The sequence below is a fragment of the Epargyreus clarus genome, unplaced genomic scaffold, assembly GCF_041222505.1.
Source record: "Epargyreus clarus isolate Ecla_fem2 unplaced genomic scaffold, WU_Ecla_fem_2.2 ptg000010l, whole genome shotgun sequence".
Lineage (NCBI taxonomy): Eukaryota > Metazoa > Arthropoda > Insecta > Lepidoptera > Hesperiidae > Epargyreus > Epargyreus clarus.
The window spans coordinates 12906015-12927702 of record NW_027332218.1 but is presented as its reverse complement, the minus strand read 5'-3'; the positions used below and the strand labels follow the sequence as shown (position 1 = coordinate 12927702).

The 21688-nt window shown below is 34.5% G+C and overlaps 1 protein-coding gene across 1 annotated transcript; it reads left to right on the top strand.

The window, feature by feature from the left end:
* Window positions 1-287: 287 nt before the first annotated feature.
* On the top strand, window positions 288-7931 carry LOC140745571 (uncharacterized). Its single transcript, XM_073077510.1, has 7 exons — window positions 288-453; window positions 1279-1620; window positions 2090-2287; window positions 2826-3110; window positions 3442-3615; window positions 4078-4197; window positions 4543-7931. The coding sequence occupies exons 1-7, from the start codon at window positions 376-378 to the stop codon at window positions 5596-5598; spliced, it is 2253 nt and encodes a 750-aa protein (XP_072933611.1). The 5' UTR covers window positions 288-375; the 3' UTR covers window positions 5599-7931.
* The last annotated feature ends 13757 nt before the right edge of the window (window positions 7932-21688 follow it).

Here is a 21688-nt window from a genome sequence, read left to right as displayed (position 1 = left end):
ACCACGTACGATTTATTGATTTCACTAGAGTGAACAATAGTTTTTTAAAATGAAATCACTTACAATTAAAATATAATCGACAAAAGACGAAAACAATTCAAATTTCCAATTATAAAATTCAGTTTAAGTAGATTTGATAGTTTACCTGAGACACATATATACAAGTTTGAAATTATTTAATAAAAAGCACTACTTATTTTCTCACAAATAATGTCATAACTACCGAATATACGATAGAATTGATTTTGACAACTCGATTGTTTAATCGCCATGGCGCCCACACTATTTTTAGACATTCATTCAATTTCGAACAATCGTATTCACTTTCGCCCTCTTGATTTGTTTAGATAAATTGGAGAATTTAACCGTTGAACAATGGAAGTTGTCGGAGAAGAAACCCCAAAGGAAAATGCATCAGCAAATGCTTTACCGTCAGAAAATGTAGATACACCCGTAAGAATTCATTTATTCACCTGTGTTTTATAAATAGAATACGATCGAATGTCGGCTAATTATTTTTTCGATTTTATTATATTTAAGGCTGTTATTAACACTTTTAAATCAGATATTTGCATAATTTATGTTATGTTAATTCTATTTGTTGCGATTAATTTATAATATTTATTTAAAATACGCTGCAATAAGTCGAAAAAGTTAACCTATACTCCTATTGGCGACGTGCCAGAATCCAAATGTTTATGATATTTTTGTTCGGAAGCAAGTTTCACGTGGTTTGCTCTTTTATGGGACAGGACAACCCGATGCTGAAATTCCTAAAAGTGACCAATATATGCTTTAACATAAATTGTTATAGAAGCTATCAGAATGTGTCACAACAAAAATATTGATAAAACTTGTGTGAACCATAAAAGGCGTAATATTCAAATGAAATCATCATATCACACGACACGTCCAGGAAACATGAATTTGAGCCTATTTCCTTTTCGTTTAGTATTTATTTTGGCACCTAATACTTGTTTTTTTGCAAATCAAATCTTTTATATTTTATTATGATGTTTACAGTAACCTTTTGTATTTGTGTAATATGACAAAGAGAGAAATAGCTTTCATTTACTAAATTTATATAGATATAACCATTTTTAACAACCCCACACAAATTTTGTTATAATGTCCATTCCATGAACATATAATCAAGTATCCAAATATTTAAACAAGAAAATATATCTTAGATGTAGCTAATATTCTAACCCACACATATACATAACCGTCACATATACTGAAAGTAAGAGTCTAATTAATTAATTGCTTTTGTTTGAGGTTGAGGAAACCACCCCAGCAGCACCTCCACCACAGGACACGTTAAAAAAATCTAGACGAGAGGAACGTCTGAAGGTAGACAAAAATGTAGAACAGTTCATGAAGTCGCTCAACTCAGTGCCAACCCTAAGTGAGCAGTTCTCTCTGGTTTGCAAGAAATATGCTCAGACATCAGATGAGAACAGGAAACTACACTTCTTCATAAAGCAAACGGACAAAAGGTTTGCGTTGATTGAGAAAGAAAGGGATCAGTTGCAGCTTGAATACAATAAACTGGTTTTGGTCAAGTCTAAACTGGAAAATCTATGTCGGGAGCTACAGAAGCAAAATAAGGCTGTCAAGGTAATGATGAAGAATATTTAGTTATAATAAGGATGTCTGTTACTTGTTGATTGACCTGTGTCACCTTTTGTAAAAGTAATTTTTTGTTTTGCCTTTATGGTGGGTCGAACATCAACCAATGTAACAATAGTAATTAATAGATGAAAGTGAATAATTTGATATTAGTCATTGAAGGTCCTACAACCTTCTGTGGTTCAACCACAGTGGCACTTCCACCACACCTATATTCAGCTAATAACAGCAGTGTTGAGCGCTGCTATGTTCTGGTTTGTGTGGTATCATAAGACATACTGAGGAACGTTTCTGTGGAATTCCAGCTTAGTGTAACAAAAACTTACTTAACTTAATTAAAACAAAATTCTGATTTTATATGATCCAATCCAGTTGTATACAATGAAGAACATAAGCCTGTGTCACATCCGACAGGGATTATGGTATCTTTAGTAAATTAAGCTGATTTTCCTTTTAGGAAGAATCCCTACTCAAGATCAGGGAGGAGGAGGAAAGACGCAAGGAAACACAAGCCAAGTTTCAGAACACGTTGACAGAGATCACAGCGTTGCTCCAGCAGAACAATGAGAAGAATGCCAAGTTGAGAGATGACAACATCAACATGACGGAGAAGTTTAAGAGTGTGGTGCAACAGTACCAGCTTAGGGAGCAACAGGTACTTGTGCTTTTTGTCATGCATGTTTATGATACAATTTTACCGGACTATGTAGGGTAATGTTTTACGATTGTATGTATTGTATGTATGTATGTATTGTATGTATGCATGTATTGTATGTATGTATATGTGTTTTTATTCTTTGGTAAGCCCTGCAGACAAGTGATTTGACGAGTTTTGACATTTGAGGTATTGTTGGAGTTGTCTTAATTGTGGGAGTAACAGACCTATTAAATAAGCATATGAGCTTACAAAATTGCAGTTATTTTAAAACTACTGATGCTCTTGTATTGCGCAGTTTTTCAATGAACTCAGTACCCTTTCCCTCCTATGTAATACAATCATCTTTTAGTCAACAATTAATTTTTTTAGTGATAAATCTTAATAAGGCTGATGGAGTCACATTCTTGAACAACTTATAGCCTTTTTTTTGCTACAACTACATTTCATTTTAGGAAAAGTTAATCAGTACTAATATTGCATTATGTCTTTGTATCTATTAAAAGTACTCATAGACAAATTTAAAAACCTATTCCAGGTGGACAAAATGGCAAAACAAATGTCTCTAGAATCTCAACTGTCCGACGCGAAGCTCCAAAAGGCAGCTTTAGAACACCAGGCAGAGAAGGAGAGGTTACTAGCAGAGAGTGAGCAGCTCAAGGTGACGTTAGCGCAGTACCGAGCCAAGATACTAGAGCTGCAGAGCACCGAGACGGCACTAAAGGGCCAGCTTACAGTCTACACAGACAAGTATGATGAGTTCCAGAATGCTTTGGTGAAGAGTAATCAGATGTTTGGCGGTTTTAAAGAACAAATGGAAAAGGTAAAAAGTTTATTAGTACTCGTACAGTTAACTTAGATGCATATTGATATTAATTGTAATATATAATTTTCTGTATAAATTTGAAGTCTGAATAAGAACAATGACTTTTAACATAAATCTTTCTTAATTATTTCTTATGGTCTGATAGGTATTTATTTATGAATGAATTGTCATCTTCAATTCACATGGCATATCTTCTAAAATTCGTAACCCAACAATTGATCACATAATATTCATCTAATATTTTGATTATCATAAAGCTAATTTAAAGTAGCATATTATGTCCAGTAGTGTTTGAACTATTCACCAATTTTTTTTTAAATATTTACAGATGTCGAAAAAGATTCAAAAGCTCGAGAAAGAATCTCTATCATGGAAGAAACGTTGGGAGACGTCGCAGGCAGCTCTGCTGGACATGTGTGGCGAGCGGCAAGCCAGTGAGGAGCGCGGGGCAGCCACTTCCCGACATCTGCAGCAGATGCAGAGTCTCTGCAGGACGCTACAGGTTAGTTGAGGTTGCATGTTAGTAGTAAAGTCATATATGTGAATAAAGTTGCAAAAAAAGAAGGCTGAATCTAAATATAAATATTTGTAATTGAATCAAGTGCCCTGATTTTAAGTGACTACTACCAGAATGTCTATAATTCCTCAACTAGGATTAGAGTCGTATCTGAGGCTTCATAAACCCCTGAGGACTAAGATGAAATGGATCATATATGTAGGAGTTTTGTCGCACACTTCAACCACTTCTTAACACATTTACAAGACAGTAATGGATGTGGTGGTGGTACCTTACTGCCGTCGAATTACTAAGATCTCTACTACCTTCAAAATGCATTACTATTTGTAAGGATTACATTGGTATGACTTACGATCAAATGCTTGTTCACATCATTTCATCAGGAGACTAGTGACCTGGATATGATACAACTATGAAAAGTTTCACGATAAAAATAAACTTTTTCAGGCCGAACGTACGCTGTTACTGAACACGCTGAAAGAAAACAACATAGAGAGGCCTCCGCTACCAGTGTTGCCGCCCGCACCACCGGTACCACAAGCACAACAACTGGCCTCCAATGCTAGGGTAAGTATTTCAAAAAATAAAAGTCTTGGAAAAGGATTACAGGGTGAAAAATTACAGAAGAATTTCGCAAATATAAACTTTATCTAGAAAAAAATCAAACATTAATCATTATTTGGGCAATAACTAAATTTTAATGGCTTTTGGTATAAGTTGTATGGACAGTTGTAAAATAAATTTCATTAGCTGTTATTGTATGTTCAGTTTGAAATATGTACATTCTGAAGGTTTGTACTAAATCAATAGTATTTTTACATTTGAATTATCTTTAAAATTATAGCATACTATTATTACAAATCTGAAAAATAATGAATATGATAAATATATGAATCTATCATTATTGTTTAGGTCGACGCGATGGCGGCAAACTGCGCCCAACTAAGGCAGAGTCTAGCTCATATCCAAAGCCAGTTAACTTCCTTAACTACCAACAACACTGCTGCCAAAGAGGAGACGCCTAAACCGGAAAAGTCCAAAAAGTCCAAATCCAAGAAAAATAAAGAGAAACAAGCTCAAAAGCTCGCCGCAGAGAAAGCTGAGGTGAAGGAACAAGAAAGTGACGATACTAATTCACAAAGTATTTCAAATGAACCACAACCGACTACCTCTGAAGTTCAAAACGAAGGCAACGAAAACACAGAAACCAAGATAGACAGCAAAACTATGAACACACTTCTTCAAGCAATAAATATGGCGAATATCAATCTCTGTGACCTAGAAGTTAATGATGATGAAAATGATGATAATATATCTAAAGACGCAATTGTTGAAGAAATTACTGATGATATTGTAGATCTAAATGATATTACAGTTAGAGATGAAGACGTCATCGCAGATCTAGATAATGTAGTAAGTAGCACAGATCTTGAAGAAATTGAAGCAAAGGAAACAGGAGCAGTAATTGAAGTTATATCGAGTGAAATAATTAAACCTGAAGTAAATGACACCGTTGAAACTAAATTAAGCGAAACACCTGAAACTAAATTAACTGAAACAGTTGAAACTATATTAAATGAATCAACTGAAATGAAATTAACTGAAACAGTTGAACCTAAATTAAGTGAAACACCAGAAACTAAATTAACTGAAACAGTTGAAACTAAATTGAGTGAACCAGTAGACGTTAAATTAAATGAAACTGTAGAAACAAAATTAAATGAGATAGCCGAAACGAATTTAAATGAAGTAATCCCACAAATGAATGGAGATGAAACAGTAAATGCTGATACAAACAAACCAGTCACAAATGAAGCTAACAAATTAGTTGTAGAGAATATTGCCACTAAAGATGTTCAGTTAAGTCCTAAGAAAGAAAAAGATATTAAAGAAGTAGTTCTAGAAGATAAATCACAAGAAGACAAGGTGACACAACCGGTTGAAACACCTGTTTCAAATGAGTCCTAAATATTAACAGGAGCAAAAAAAAATGTACATAGTTTCCGATCATGACCTATTCTAAGTTTTGGATCGAATCAACAATACCCTAATTATAATGATTAAAGAACATTTTTGTATGAAACCTGGCATATAGGTCCGTCATCTTGAAAATAACTTCTTTCGTCGGCCAAGAACGATCAAAAAGCAATTGGTAATGAAATATCCTAACTTACGTATTATGATGTTCACTATCATCATCTAATCTATTGGTTTACACATATTTTATTATTGGCCACTTAAACTATATTTTTCAAAATGGCGGTCAGATAAGCCAAAAAGGTTGGTTGGTTTTTGCAATATTCTTTTTTGATTTTTACAAACCCACGAATGGTATTGTGGCCAGTATTAGTAAAGATAGTCTTTGTATAATGGAAAATGTTACTGTTACTCAAGATGTTAAAAAGTATTAGATATTGAAATCATAGGTAATAAATAATATTTGCAGAGCAATTTGTTGGTTTGTCCTAACAAAAATAAGGGAGAACTAAGAAACATCAAGAATAAATAGTAATTTGTTGTTAAATGTTTGAGTAACTTCACATTAGAAAATGACGAAAAAAATTGTTGATGTAAAGTTTGTTGACGTATGAAATAAAAATATAAGTTATCGGCAAAAAAATGTGTCATAAATATGCATGTGAATAAGCATGCGATAGTGGCGCCTCTAGCGACTAATTTACAAATTAAAAATTGATCGATCCCAAAACAAAAAATGTACTCATATAAGATAGGGAGTTAACATATGACTTTTCTACGTTATTTTGTATCGTAAAATAATCCATTCGAGAAGTGAATGTTATGTACGCGTTTAGTATTACGTGACTGGTCTCGTTTTATCTGTGTGGTTAGTTTATTTTGATGGTTTGTTTTTGTTACTGGTGATGTGCACTGACCGAGTTGTAAAGTAATTCTCTTACAGAATGGATATAATTTTACTCGATAGATCAAATTAATATTGATATGGCATGTAACGTATTTTATAGTTGTTTATTATTTATAAAACACGTTATATATAATAAACAACTATAAATATTAAACAAATAAATAAGTAACAAGGCAAACATATGATGTAATCCCCTATCTAAGCCATTTAAGGAGAAGATTTTTTCAAAAATTCTTAGTGTTCACTTAACTTCTTGTACAAAATATGGTGCATTTAGACACATAGGTTCCAGTTGTGACTTCTCTGGCAGTCTATCAGTGCCACTATTCTAATTAAAATATTTTTTTGAGACAATGAAAGATTAAGAAATAATTTTACAGTAATGTCCAATTTCACTTCCCTCCTCCACATCCTTACATTGGATTACAATCCCTATAATAATATGTATATTGTCTATATATCTCGTTCAGTGCATTCCACTCGATCAATTCAAACATCTCAAGTGCCTGAATTAGTAACGGTCTAGTCAGAATCGATTTGATTGTAATCGATTAGCTTTCGATTTTTTGACTTGCGCGTTGCCCGCAAATTTTGTAAATGGATAATCGAAGGAATGATTTTGATTTGTGTACTAGTGACCGATTCTTTTCATTCGTGATTTGTATTCGATTGAAAATAATTTGTATTTTTTGTACTATTTTAATATTAGCGTCTGAATAGTCAAATTATTATCAGAATGTTATAATAAATCATTTTTGTTGTAGTTGATTTTGTAATACATTTCGTAAGATATTGAAGATTTGTAACAACCGATTGTTCGAGTTTATACACTTATTAAAAGTTTGGACGTTGATAATTTGATTTCATTTACAAATTTTGTAAGAAGAGTTTTTATAATTGCAATTAAGGGGGATGAATATTCCTTTTTGTTTTGGTTATGATTTAGGGTGTTTTCAGACGGCAGGCGTTTTGCTAACGTGCTACATGAACCTAAGTAGCCGTTTTCAATACAAGCTTGTCTGAAATTGTAACGCCAGACGCTGGTCAAAGGCCTTGAAATACTGCCATTCATTTTATAGATACGAATATAATACTACGTTCAATCATGCGCACCCTTTCAACTTCAAGACATTTTTGCTAACCATTTTGTGGAGTTTAGCAATACGCGGTATACACAAAAACTTGACGCGCGCTTAACGCCTGTCATCTGAACAGGCCTTTACTTTTTTCTTTGGAGTAAATTTATATTTTACGTAAAAAGTACTACAGTGTTTCTACTGCTATTTTCAATTAGTTAACAAGTTTTGTTTAAATTCGTTTTGTGTTTATCTTTATTTTCGCTCTAAATAATGGGGTACGGACTAAGCAAGATGCGGCTACCGAGTTTTCTTTTTTAATAAACAACATTTTTAATTTATTTTGTTTTTCTTTTATCTCTGTTTGAAGTACTAAGGGGTACGGACCCCCACGTAGTATTGACAGGCCATATTACAACGTGCGGATTGGTAGGCTCATAACCTAAGTTTTCAAAACCTTTTTAATTGAAGAACTCCCAGGCGTGTAGGTTTTTTCACGATGTTTTCCTTCACCATTCGAGCATAATGACGATTTCATTAAATCAAATCCAAACTTAAGAGCCATTTAAACTTTGACATTATTTACATATTATGTAGTGTATTTGGTTGGTGTGACATACATTTTCAAACAGTCGGTTTTGTTCTTGTAACTTATATTATGCAAATGCATTAGGGTGCGTACAAACGTGGTGAATGCGCTGCATACGAGTTCTACATCTGTTTGGTAAAGTTCGCGCCAAACTGCTAGTCTGCTCTGAAGTTGTAGTCCACTCTGAAATTGTTTCGAGCAGGTGTAGTCATACAATTTTCTATGGCGACGCGACTCATTTCTATATTCAGAGCGGACTAGCAGTTTCGCGCGGACTATACGAGTCTGTTTCTACACCCGTTATTCACGTACGCGCAAGCAGTTCGTGTCCGTGAAACTAGCACAGCATTTGCCAGCAGAGCACTAAAAACTAAGAGTTCTATTCGCATGCACATGAGTTCTATAGTTCCTGATAGTTTTCAGGAATAGTTCTGGCGATTTCACGGAGATAAAGCAGAATGAAATAATGCTCTGCTAACCTCACACAGCAGAGCATTTTCTACAAAATTGAAAAAAAAGCTATTGATTAGTGTAATTAGCTAATATCTGGAGTTCCTAATAGTTTTCAGTGATAGTTCTCGCGAAATAAACTTAAAAAATAATTTATAGATAAAATAAATAAACAAAAATTTAACCAAAAAAAAAAATATGGAAAAAGGTTATTTAAAAGTGGAAACTCGTCGATTTTGCAAAGACTAGTAATAAAATGATACATTTGTACAATAACTGACCCAGGAACTCACACTAAAGTGCCAGCACAGCATACTAGAATAGTACAAATCGGAAAGATTTTCGACAAAACTTTTTTTAATATTATTTTCACGTAACCAGGGGGAAGGATCTCAGCGGTTTTACATAGGCTAGTACTATGGCTACAATTTAAAAATATAACCAATCCTAGAACTCACACTAAAGTGCCAGCAGAGCATACTAAAATAACAAAAATCGGATGGAGTTTCGAGAAATATTTTTTTTTAATTATTTCCACGTAACCAGATAGCGGGAACTCATCGGTTTTATATAGACTAGTAACATAGCTACAATTTAAAAATATAACCAATCCCAGAACTCTCACTAAAGTGCCAGCAGAGCATACTAGAATAACAAAAATCGGATGGATTTTCGACAAATATTTTTTTTTAAATCATGACCACGTAACCAGATGGCGGGAACTCATCGGTTTTATGTAGATTAGTAACATAGCTACAATTTAAAAATATAACCAATCCTAGAACTCACACTAAAGTGCCAGCAGAGCATACTAAAATAACAAAAATCGGATGGAGTTTCGAGAAATATTTTTTTTTAATTATTTCCACGTAACCAGATAGCGGGAACTCATCGGTTTTATATAGACTAGTAACATAGCTACAATTTAAAAATATAACCAATCCCAGAACTCTCACTAAAGTGCCAGCAGAGCATACTAGAATAACAAAAATCGGATGGATTTTCGACAAATATTTTTTTTTAAATCATGACCACGTAACCAGATGGCGGGAACTCATCGGTTTTATGTAGATTAGTAACATAGCTACAATTAAAAAATATAACCAATCCCAGAACTCACACTAAAGTGCCAGCAGAGCATACTAGAATAGCAACAATCGGATGGATTTTCGACAAATATTTTTTTTTCAATCATGTCCACGTAACCAGATGGCTGGAACTCATCGGTTTTATGTAGACTAGTAACATAGTTACAATTTAAAAATACAACCAATCCCAGAACTCACACTAAAGTGCCAGCAGAGCATACTAGAATAGCAAAAATCGGATGGATTTTCGACAAATATTTTTTTTCAATCATTTCCACGTAACCAGATGGCGGGAACTCATCGGTTTTATGTACACTAGTAACATAGCTACAATTTAAAAATACAACCAATCCCAGAACTCACACTAAAGTGCCAGCAGAGCATACTAGAATAGCAAAAATCGGATGGATTTTCGACAAATATATTTTTACAATCATGTCCACGTAACCAGATGACGAGAACTCATCGGTTTTATGTAGACTAGTAACAAACCTACAATTTAAAAATATAACCAATCCCAGAACTCACACTAAAGTGCCAGCAGAGCATACTAGAATAGCAAAAATCGGATGGATTTTCGACAAATATTTTTTTTCAATCATGTCCACGTAACCAGATGGCGGGAACTCATCGGTTTTATGTAGACTAGTAACATAGCTACAATTTAAAAATACAACCAATCCCAGAACTCACACTAAAGTGCCAGCAGAGCATACTAGAATAACAAAAATCGGATGGAGTTTCGACAAATATTTTTTTTTAATTATTTCCACGTAACCAGATAGCGGGAACTCATCGGTTTTATATAGACTAGTAACATAGCTACAATTCAAAAATATAACTAATCCCAGAACTCACACTAAAGTGCCAGCAGAGCATACTAGAATAGCAAAAATCGGATGGATTTTCGACAAATATATTTTTACAATCATGTCCACGTAACCAGATGACGAGAACTCATCGGTTTTATGTACACTAGTAACATAGCTACAATTTAAAAATACAACCAATCCCAGAACTCACACTAAAGTGCCAGCAGAGCATACTAGAATAGCAAAAATCGGATGGATTTTCGACAAATATATTTTTACAATCATGTCCACGTAACCAGATGACGAGAACTCATCGGTTTTATGTAGATTAGTAACAAACCTACAATTTAAAAATATAACCAATCCCAGAACTCACACTAAAGTGCCAGCAGAGCATACTAGAATAGCAAAAATCGGATGGATTTTCGACAAATATTTTTTTTCAATCATGTCCACGTAACCAGATGGCGGGAACTCATCGGTTTTATGTAGACTAGTAACATAGCTACAATTTAAAAATACAACCAATCCCAGAACTCACACTAAAGTGCCAGCAGAGCATACTAGAATAACAAAAATCGGATGGAGTTTCGACAAATATTTTTTTTAAATTATTTCCACGTAACCAGATAGCGGGAACTCATCGGTTTTATATAGACTAGTAACATAGCTACAATTCAAAAATATAACTAATCCCAGAACTCACACTAAAGTGCCAGCAGAGCATACTAGAATAGCAAAAATCGGATGGATTTTCGACAAATATTTTTTTTTCAATAATGTCCACGTAACCAGATGGCGCGAACTCATCGGTTTTATGTACACTAGTAACATAGCTACAATTTAAAATTACAACCAATCCCAGAACTCACACTAAAGTGCCAGCAGAGCATACTAGAATAACAAAAATTGGATGGATTTTCGACAAATATTTTTTTTACAATCATGTCCACGTAACCAGATGGCAAGAACTCATAGGTTTTATGTAGACTAGTACCATAGCTACAATATAAAAATACAAACAATCCCAGAACTCACACTAAAGTGCCAGCAGAGCATACTAGAATAGCAAAAATCGGATGGAATTTCGACAAATATTTTTTTTTCAATCATGTCCTGGTAACCAGATGGCGAGAACTCATCGGTTTTATGTAGACTAGTAATATAGCTACAATTTAAAAATACAAACAATCCCCGAACTCACACTAAAGTGCCAGCAGATCATACTAGAATAACAAAAATTAGATGGATTTTCGACAAATATATTTTTACAATCATGTTCACGTAACCAGATAGCGAGAACTCATCGGTTTTACATAGACAAGTAACATAGCTACAATTTAAAAATAAAACCAATCCCAGAACTCACACTAAAGTGCCAGCAGAGCATACTAGAATAGCAAAAATCGGATGGATTTTCGACAAATATTTTTTTTCAATCATGTCCACGTAACCATATGGCAAGAACTCATCGGTTTTATGTAGACTAGTAACATAGCTACAATTTAAAAATACAAACAATCCCAGAACTCACACTAAAGTGCCAGCAGAGCATACTAGAATAGCAAAAATCGGATGGATTTTCCACAAATATTTTTTTTTCAATCATGTCCACGTAACCAGATGGCGAGAACTCATCGGTTTTATGTAGACTAGTAACATAGCTACAATTTAAAAATACAACCAATCCCAGAACTCACACTAAAGTGCCAGCAGAGCATACTAGAATAACAAAAATTAGATAGATTTTCGACAAATATATTTTTTCAAACATGTCCACGTAACCAGATGGCAAGAACTCATCGGTTTTATGTAGACTAGTAACATAGCTACAATTAAAAAATATAACCAATCCCAGAACTCGCACTAAAGTGCCAGCAGAGCATACTAGAATAGCAACAATCGGATGGATTTTCGACAAATATTTTTTTTTCAATCATGTCCACGTAACCAGATGGCTGGAACTCATCGGTTTTATGTAGACTAGTAACATAGCTACAATTTAAAAATACAACCAATCCCAGAACTCACACTAAAGTGCCAGCAGAGCATACTAGAATAGCAAAAATCGGATGGATTTTCGACAAATATTTTTTTTCAATCATTTCCACGTAACCAGATGGCGGGAACTCATCGGTTTTATGTAGACTAGTAACATAGCTACAATTTAAAAATACAACCAATCCCAGAACTCACACTAAAGTGCCAGCAGAGCATACTAGAATAGCAAAAATCGGATGGATTTTCGACAAATATATTTTTACAATCATGTCCACGTAACCAGATGACGAGAACTCATAGGTTTTATGTAGACTAGTACCATAGCTACAATATAAAAATACAAACAATCCCAGAACTCACACTAAAGTGCCAGCAGAGCATACTAGAATAGCAAAAATCGGATGGAATTTCGACAAATATTTTTTTTTCAATCATGTCCTGGTAACCAGATGGCGAGAACTCATCGGTTTTATGTAGACTAGTAATATAGCTACAATTTAAAAATACAAACAATCCCCGAACTCACACTAAAGTGCCAGCAGATCATACTAGAATAACAAAAATTAGATGGATTTTCGACAAATATATTTTTACAATCATGTTCACGTAACCAGATAGCGAGAACTCATCGGTTTTACATAGACAAGTAACATAGCTACAATTTAAAAATAAAACCAATCCCAGAACTCACACTAAAGTGCCAGCAGAGCATACTAGAATAGCAAAAATCGGATGGATTTTCGACAAATATTTTTTTTCAATCATGTCCACGTAACCATATGGCAAGAACTCATCGGTTTTATGTAGACTAGTAACATAGCTACAATTTAAAAATACAAACAATCCCAGAACTCACACTAAAGTGCCAGCAGAGCATACTAGAATAGCAAAAATCGGATGGATTTTCCACAAATATTTTTTTTCAATCATGTCCACGTAACCAGATGGCGAGAACTCATCGGTTTTATGTAGACTAGTAACATAGCTACAATTTAAAAATACAACCAATCCCAGAACTCACACTAAAGTGCCAGCAGAGCATACTAGAATAACAAAAATTAGATAGATTTTCGACAAATATATTTTTTCAAACATGTCCACGTAACCAGATGGCAAGAACTCATCGGTTTTATGTAGACTAGTAACATAGCTACAATTAAAAAATATAACCAATCCCAGAACTCGCACTAAAGTGCCAGCAGAGCATACTAGAATAGCAACAATCGGATGGATTTTCGATAAATATTTTTTTTTCAATCATGTCCACGTAACCAGATGGCTGGAACTCATCGGTTTTATGTAGACTAGTAACATAGCTACAATTTAAAAATACAACCAATCCCAGAACTCACACTAAAGTGCCAGCAGAGCATACTAGAATAGCAAAAATCGGATGGATTTTCGACAAATATTTTTTTTCAATCATTTCCACGTAACCAGATGGCGGGAACTCATCGGTTTTATGTAGACTAGTAACATAGCTACAATTTAAAAATACAACCAATCCCAGAACTCACACTAAAGTGCCAGCAGAGCATACTAGAATAGCAAAAATCGGATGGATTTTCGACAAATATATTTTTACAATCATGTCCACGTAACCAGATGACGAGAACTCATCGGTTTTATGTAGACTAGTAACAAACCTACAATTTAAAAATATAACCAATCCCAGAACTCACACTAAAGTGCCAGCAGAGCATACTAGAATAGCAAAAATCGGATGGATTTTCGACAAATATTTTTTTTTCAATCATGTCCACGTAACCAGATGGCGGGAACTCATCGGTTTTATGTAGACTAGTAACATAGCTACAATTTAAAAATACAACCAATCCCAGAACTCACACTAAAGTGCCAGCAGAGCATACTAGAATAGCAAAAATCTGATGGATTTTCGACAAATATTTTTTTGAATCATGTCCACGTAACCAGATGGCGAGAACTCATCGGTTTTATGTAGACTAGTAATATAGCTACAATATAAAAATACAAACAATCCCAGAACTCACACTAAAGTGCCAGCAAAGCATACCAGAATCGCAAAAATCGGATGGATTTTCGACAAATATTTTTTTTTCAATCATGTCCACGTAACCAGTTGGCGGGAACTCATCGGTTTTATATAGACTAGTATCATAGCTATAATTTAAAAATATAACCAATCCCAGAACTCACACTAAAGTGCCAGCAGCGCATGCTAGAATAACAAAAATCGGATGGATTTTCGACAAATATATTTTTTCAAACATGTCCACGTAACCAGATAACGGGAACTCATCGGTTTTATGTAGACTAGTAATATAGCTACAATTTAAAAATATAACCAATCCCAGAACTCTCACTAAAGTGCCAGCAGAGCAAACTAGAATAACAAAAATCGGATGGATTTTCGACAAATATATTTTTTCAAACATGTCCACGTAACCAGATAACGGGAACTCATCGGTTTTATGTAGACTAGTAACATAGCTACAATTTAAAAATACAACCAATCCCAGAACTCACACTAAAGTGCCAGCAGAGCATACTAGAATAGCAAAAATCGGATGGATTTTCGACTAATATTTTTTTCAATCATGTTCACGTAACCAGATGAAGGAACTCATCGGTTTTATATACAATAGTGACATAGCTACAATTTAAAATTACAACCAATCCCAGAACTCACACTAAAGTGCCAGCAGAGCATACTAGAATAGCAAAAATCGGATGGATTTTCGACAAATATATTTTTACAATCATGTCCACGTAACCAAATGACGGGAACTAATCGGTTTTATGTAGACTAGTAACATAGCTATAATTTAAAAATATAACCAATCCCAGAACTCACACTAAAGTGCCAGCAGAGCATGCTAGAATAACAAAAATCGGATGGATTTTCGACAAATATATTTTTTCAAACATGTCCACGTAACCAGATGAAGGAACTCATCGGTTTTATATACAATAGTAACATAGCTACAATTTAAAATTACAACCAATCCCAGAACTTACACTAAAGTGCCAGCAGAGCATACTAGAATAACAAAAATTGGATGGATTTTCGACAAATATATTTTTACAATCATGTCCACGTAACCAGATGACGGGAACTAATCGGTTTTATGTAGACTAGTAACATAGCTACAATTTAAAAATACAACCAATCCCAGAACTCACACTAAAGTGCCAGCAGAGCATACTAGAATAACAAAAATTGGATGGATTTTCGACAAATATATTTTTACAATCATGTCCACGTGACCAGATAGCGGGAACTCATCGGTTTTATGTAGACTAGTATCATAGCTAATATTTAAAAATATAACTAATCCCAGAACTCACACTAAAGTGCCAGCAGAGCATACTAGAATAGCAAAAATCGGATGGAATTTCGACAAATATTTTTTTTTCAATCATGTCCACGTAACCAGATGGCGGGACTCATCGGTTTTATGTAGACTAGTAACATAGCTACAATTTAAAAATACAACCACTAGTCTACATAAAACCGATGAGTTCTCGTCATCTGGTTACGTGGACATGATTGAAAAAAAAATATTTGTCGAAAATCCATCCGATTTTTGCTATTCTAGTATGCTCTGCTGGCACTTTAGTGTGAGTTCTGGGATTGGTTGTAATTTTAAATTGTAGCTATGTTACTAGTCTACATAAAACCGATGAGTCCCGCCATCTGGTTACGTGGACATGATTGAAAAAAAAATATTTGTCGAAATTCCATCCGATTTTTGCTATTCTAGTATGCTCTGCTGGCACTTTAGTGTGAGTTCTGGGATTAGTTATATTTTTAAATATTAGCTATGATACTAGTCTGCAAAAAACCGATGAGTTCCCGCTATCTGGTCACGTGGACATGATTGTAAAAATATATTTGTCGAAAATCCATCCAATTTTTGTTATTCTAGTATGCTCTGCTGGCACTTTAGTGTGAGTTCTGGGATTGGTTGTATTTTTAAATTGTAGCTATGTTACTAGTCTACATAAAACCGATTAGTTCCCGTCATCTGGTTACGTGGACATGATTGTAAAAATATATTTGTCGAAAATCCATCCAATTTTTGTTATTCTAGTATGCTCTGCTGGCACTTTAGTGTGAGTTCTGGGATTGGTTGTAATTTTAAATTGTAGCTATGTTACTATTGTATATAAAACCGATGAGTTCCTTCATCTGGTTACGTGAACATGATTGAAAAAAATATTTGTCGAAAATCCATCCGATTTTTGCTATTCTAGTATGCTCTGCTGGCACTTTAGTGTGAGTTCTGGGATTGGTTGTATTTTTAAATTGTAGGTTTGTTACTAGCCTACATAAAACCGATGAGTTCTCGTCATCTGGTTACGTGGACATGATTGTAAAAATATATTTGTCGAAAATCCATCCAATTTTTGTTATTCTAGTATGCTCTGCTGGCACTTTAGTGTGAGTTCTGGGATTGGTTGTATTTTTAAATTGTAGGTTTGTTACTAGCCTACATAAAACCAATGAGTTCTCGTCATCTGGTTACGTGGACATGATTGTAAAAATATATTTGTCGAAAATCCATCCAATTTTTGTTATTCTAGTATGCTCTGCTGGCACTTTAGTGTCAGTTCTGGGATTGTTTGTATTTTTAAATTGTAGCTATATTACTAGTCTACATAAAGCCGATGAGTTCTCGCCATCTAGTTACGTGGACATGATTCAAAAAAATATTTGTCGAAAATCCATCAGATTTTTGCTATTCTAGTATGCTCTGCTGGCACTTTAGTGTGAGTTCTGGGATTGGTTGTATTTTTAAATTGTAGTTATGTTACTAGTCTACATAAAACCGATGAGTTCTCGCCATCTAGTTACGTTGACATGATTGAAAAAAAATATTTGTTGAAAATCCATCCGATTTTTGCTATTCTAGTATGCTCTGCTGGCACTTTAGTATGAGTTCTGGGATTGTTTGTATTTTTAAATTGTAGCTATGTTACTAGTCTACATAAAACCGATGAGTTCTCGCCATATGGTTACGTGGACATGATTGAAAAAAAAATATTTGTCGAAAATCCATCCGATTTTTGCTATTCTAGTATGCTCTGCTGGCACTTTAGTGTGAGTTCTGGGATTGGTTGTATTTTTAAATTGTAGCTATGTTACTAGTCTACATAAAACCGATGAGTTCTTGCCATATGGTTACGTGGACATGATTGAAAAAAAAATATTTGTCGAAAATCCATCCGATTTTTGCTATTCTAGTATGCTCTGCTGGCACTTTAGTGTGAGTTCTGGGATTGTTTATATTTTTAAATTGTAGCTATGTTACTTGTCTATGTAAAACCGATGAGTTCTCGCTATCTGGTTACGTGGGTATGATTGTTAAAATATATTTGTCGAAAATCCATCTAATTTTTGTTATTCTAGTATGCTCTGCTGGCACTTTAGTGTGAGTTCGGGGATTGTTTGTATTTTTAAATTGTAGCTATATTACTAGTCTACATAAAACCGATGAGTTCTCGCCATCTGGTTACCAGGACATGATTGAAAAAAAAATATTTGTCGAAATTCCATCCGATTTTTGCTATTCTAGTATGCTCTGCTGGCACTTTAGTGTGAGTTCTGGGATTGGTTGTATTTTTAAATTGTAGCTATGGTACTAGTCTACATAAAACCGATGAGTTCTTGCCATCTGGTTACGTGGACATGATTGTAAAAATATATTTGTCGAAAATCCATCCAATTTTTGTTATTCTAGTATGCTCTGCTGGCACTTTAGTGTGAGTTCTGGGATTGGTTGTAATTTTAAATTGTAGCTATGTTACTAGTGTACATAAAACCGATGAGTTCCCGCCATCTGGTTACGTGGACATGATTGAAAAAAAAATATTTGTCGAAAATCCATCCGATTTTTGCTATTCTAGTATGCTCTGCTGGCACTTTAGTGTGAGTTCTGGGATTAGTTATATTTTTGAATTGTAGCTATGTTACTAGTCTATATAAAACCGATGAGTTCCCGCTATCTGGTTACGTGGAAATAATTAAAAAAAAATATTTGTCAAAACTCCATCCGATTTTTGTTATTCTAGTATGCTCTGCTGGCACTTTAGTGTGAGTTCTGGGATTGGTTGTATTTTTAAATTGTAGCTATGTTACTAGTCTACATAAAACCGATGAGTTCCCGCCATCTGGTTACGTGGACATGATTGAAAAAAATATTTGTCGAAAATCCATCCGATTTTTGCTATTCTAGTATGCTCTGCTGGCACTTTAGTGTGAGTTCTGGGATTGGTTGTATTTTTAAATTTTAGCTATGTTACTAGTCTACATAAAACCGATGAGTTCTCGTCATCTGGTTACGTGGACATGATTGTAAAAATATATTTGTCGAAAATCCATCCAATTTTTGTTATTCTAGTATGCTCTGCTGGCACTTTAGTGTGAGTTCTGGGATTGGTTGTATTTTTAAATTGTAACTATGTTACTAGTCTACATAAAACCGATGAGTTCCAGCCATCTGGTTACGTGGACATGATTGAAAAAAAAATATTTGTCGAAAATCCATCCGATTTTTGCTATTCTAGTATGCTCTGCTGGCACTTTAGTGCGAGTTCTGGGATTGGTTGTATTTTTAAATTGTAGCTATGTTACTAGTCTACATAAAACCGATGAGTTCCCGCCATCTGGTTACGTGGACATGATTGAAAAAAAATATTTGTCGAAAATCCATCCGATTTTTGCTATTCTAGTATGCTCTGCTGGCACTTTAGTGTGAGTTCTGGGATTGGTTATATTTTTAAATTGTAGGTTTGTTACTAGTCTACATAAAACCGATGAGTTCTCGTCATCTGGTTACGTGGACATGATTGTAAAAATATATTTGTCGAAAATCCATCCGATTTTTGTTATTCTAGTATGCTCTGCTGGCACTTTAGTGAGAGTTCTGGGATTGGTTATATTTTTAAATTGTAGCTATGTTACTAGTCTATATAAAACCGACGAGTTCCCGCTATCTGGTTACGTGGAAATAATTAAAAAAAAATATTTCTCGAAACTCCATCCGATTTTTGTTATTCTAGTATGCTCTGCTGGCACTTTAGTGTGAGTTCTAGGATTGGTTATATTTTTAAATTGTAGCCATATTACTAGCCTATGTAAAACCGCTGAGTTCCTTCCCCCTGGTTACGTGAAAATAATATGAAAAAAAGTTTTGTCGAAAATCTTTCCGATTTGTACTATTCTAGTATGCTGTAGTGTGCTGGCACTTTAGTGTGAGTTCCTGGGTCAGTTATTGTACAAATGTATCATTTTATTACTAGGCTTTGCAAAATCGACGAGTTTCCACTTTTAAATAACCTTTTTGCATATTTTTTTTTTTTGGTTAAATTTTTGTCTATTTATTTTATCTATAAATTATTTTTTAAGTTTATTTCGCGAGAACTATCACTGAAAACTATTAGGAACTCTAGATATTAAGCTAATTACACTAATCAATAGCTTTTTTTTCAATTTTGTAGAAAATGCTCTGCTCTGTGAAGTTAGCAGAGCATTATTTTATTCTGCTTTATCTCCGTGAAATCGCCAGAACTATTCCTGAAAACTATCAGGAACTATAGAACTCATGTGCATGCGAATAGAACTCTCATTTTTTAGTGCTCTGCTGGAAAATGCTATGCTAAGTTCACCAACATAAGCAGTTCGCCGAGTTCGTTCGTTTGCGGCGCGTAAATAAAACGCGCTACATGATCACACGCAACTCTCACGCCTTTCGCAAATAAGCGCGTTCGTTAGATTTGTACGCACCCTTACATAACTACATTGTTGGAGCTAACTCATTCATTTATTAGCAAACACTTTTTAGTTACACAAAACATAAATTCAAATTAGTAATCAGAAATCAGACTATTGCGATATACAGGTGTCCAAGTCTTAAGTCTTTTAGAAGTTAAGGCCGAGACAATCACGAGTAAAGTGATAAAACAAAAAGATTGTCCTTGTCACAAAAAGTTTTTACTACTTTATTTATTTTGTTACTGATAACTAATTTAAATTGTGTACTTTAGAAAAAAAACAATTATTTTCTTCAAGTTCGTCTATTAGCATAACTTTTACATGTCCTAGATTGAATATTAAATGTGCTATGATAGTTTGAATAAGTATAATGATAATGTATGGAATCATCCCTTGAAGCTACGTAGAAGGACTCCAGGATCCCCAATGGAACGCAACAGGAGTCCTCTGAGCGCGGTACCCCTGATGGACGCTGTCCGGGAGAGCTTAACGTTCATTCCACTCCCACACCTCCTTTTGGGTGTTTACTACAGTATGCGGTCATACATATCGTCGTCCTTAACAGGGTTCTTAAAAGGGTTTCTAGGAAGTTCGAGCTTCCGCAAGTTCGAGTTTTTGCCGACCGCAAGTAATGTTATTCCGCAAGTCCGTAAGAAATAACTCGAAATGGTCTCAGATATAAGTGTCTCTCTTACCACATCATATTAGAACGCAGCAGCACTGCACTGTTGTTATGTAGAAATAGCAGTGCCGATGGTGCCTTTGGAGTCTAATAACCGCGAATGATTCTGCCGTCTTCACAAAGTTATTTTTTTTTATTACACTTTAAGAAGTGTTGAAGCAATATACTCCTATTGTTAACAGTTCGAAGTAAGCCAAAATATACTGGTAATTTCATTTGTATTGGTAAAATACACTTGCAGAATGTCGGCCATTGTTACTGTTTGTGCAAATTGCATATAATTTTATTTCTTTTTCAGTATCGATGCCGTCACTCGGACGTAATAGTTGCAACGAAATATTTTGTAGTGGTGCTATGAAATTTGTTTTAAAGAAATATTTGATCATTGTTCGTGGATGGTTCGTACTGTTGGTAGGTATTTTGCATACTTTGTGAGATGTTCCAATTTACTCCCCAGAGGGGGCGGTAGCAACGAATCCGTGACCAAACTTCAATAACGCTAATCGTATGTGGAGTTGGTTATAAATGTCCATGACTGGCAATGACCATATATAGTCCGCGTAAAACTGCTAGTCCGCTCTGAATATAGAAATGAATCGCGTCACCATAGTAAATTGTCTCCACACCGGCTCGCAACAACTTCAGAGCGGACTAGCAGTTTGGCGCGGACTATACCTACCATCAAGTGCATGCAGTTCTAAATAGTTTTTTTTAAAA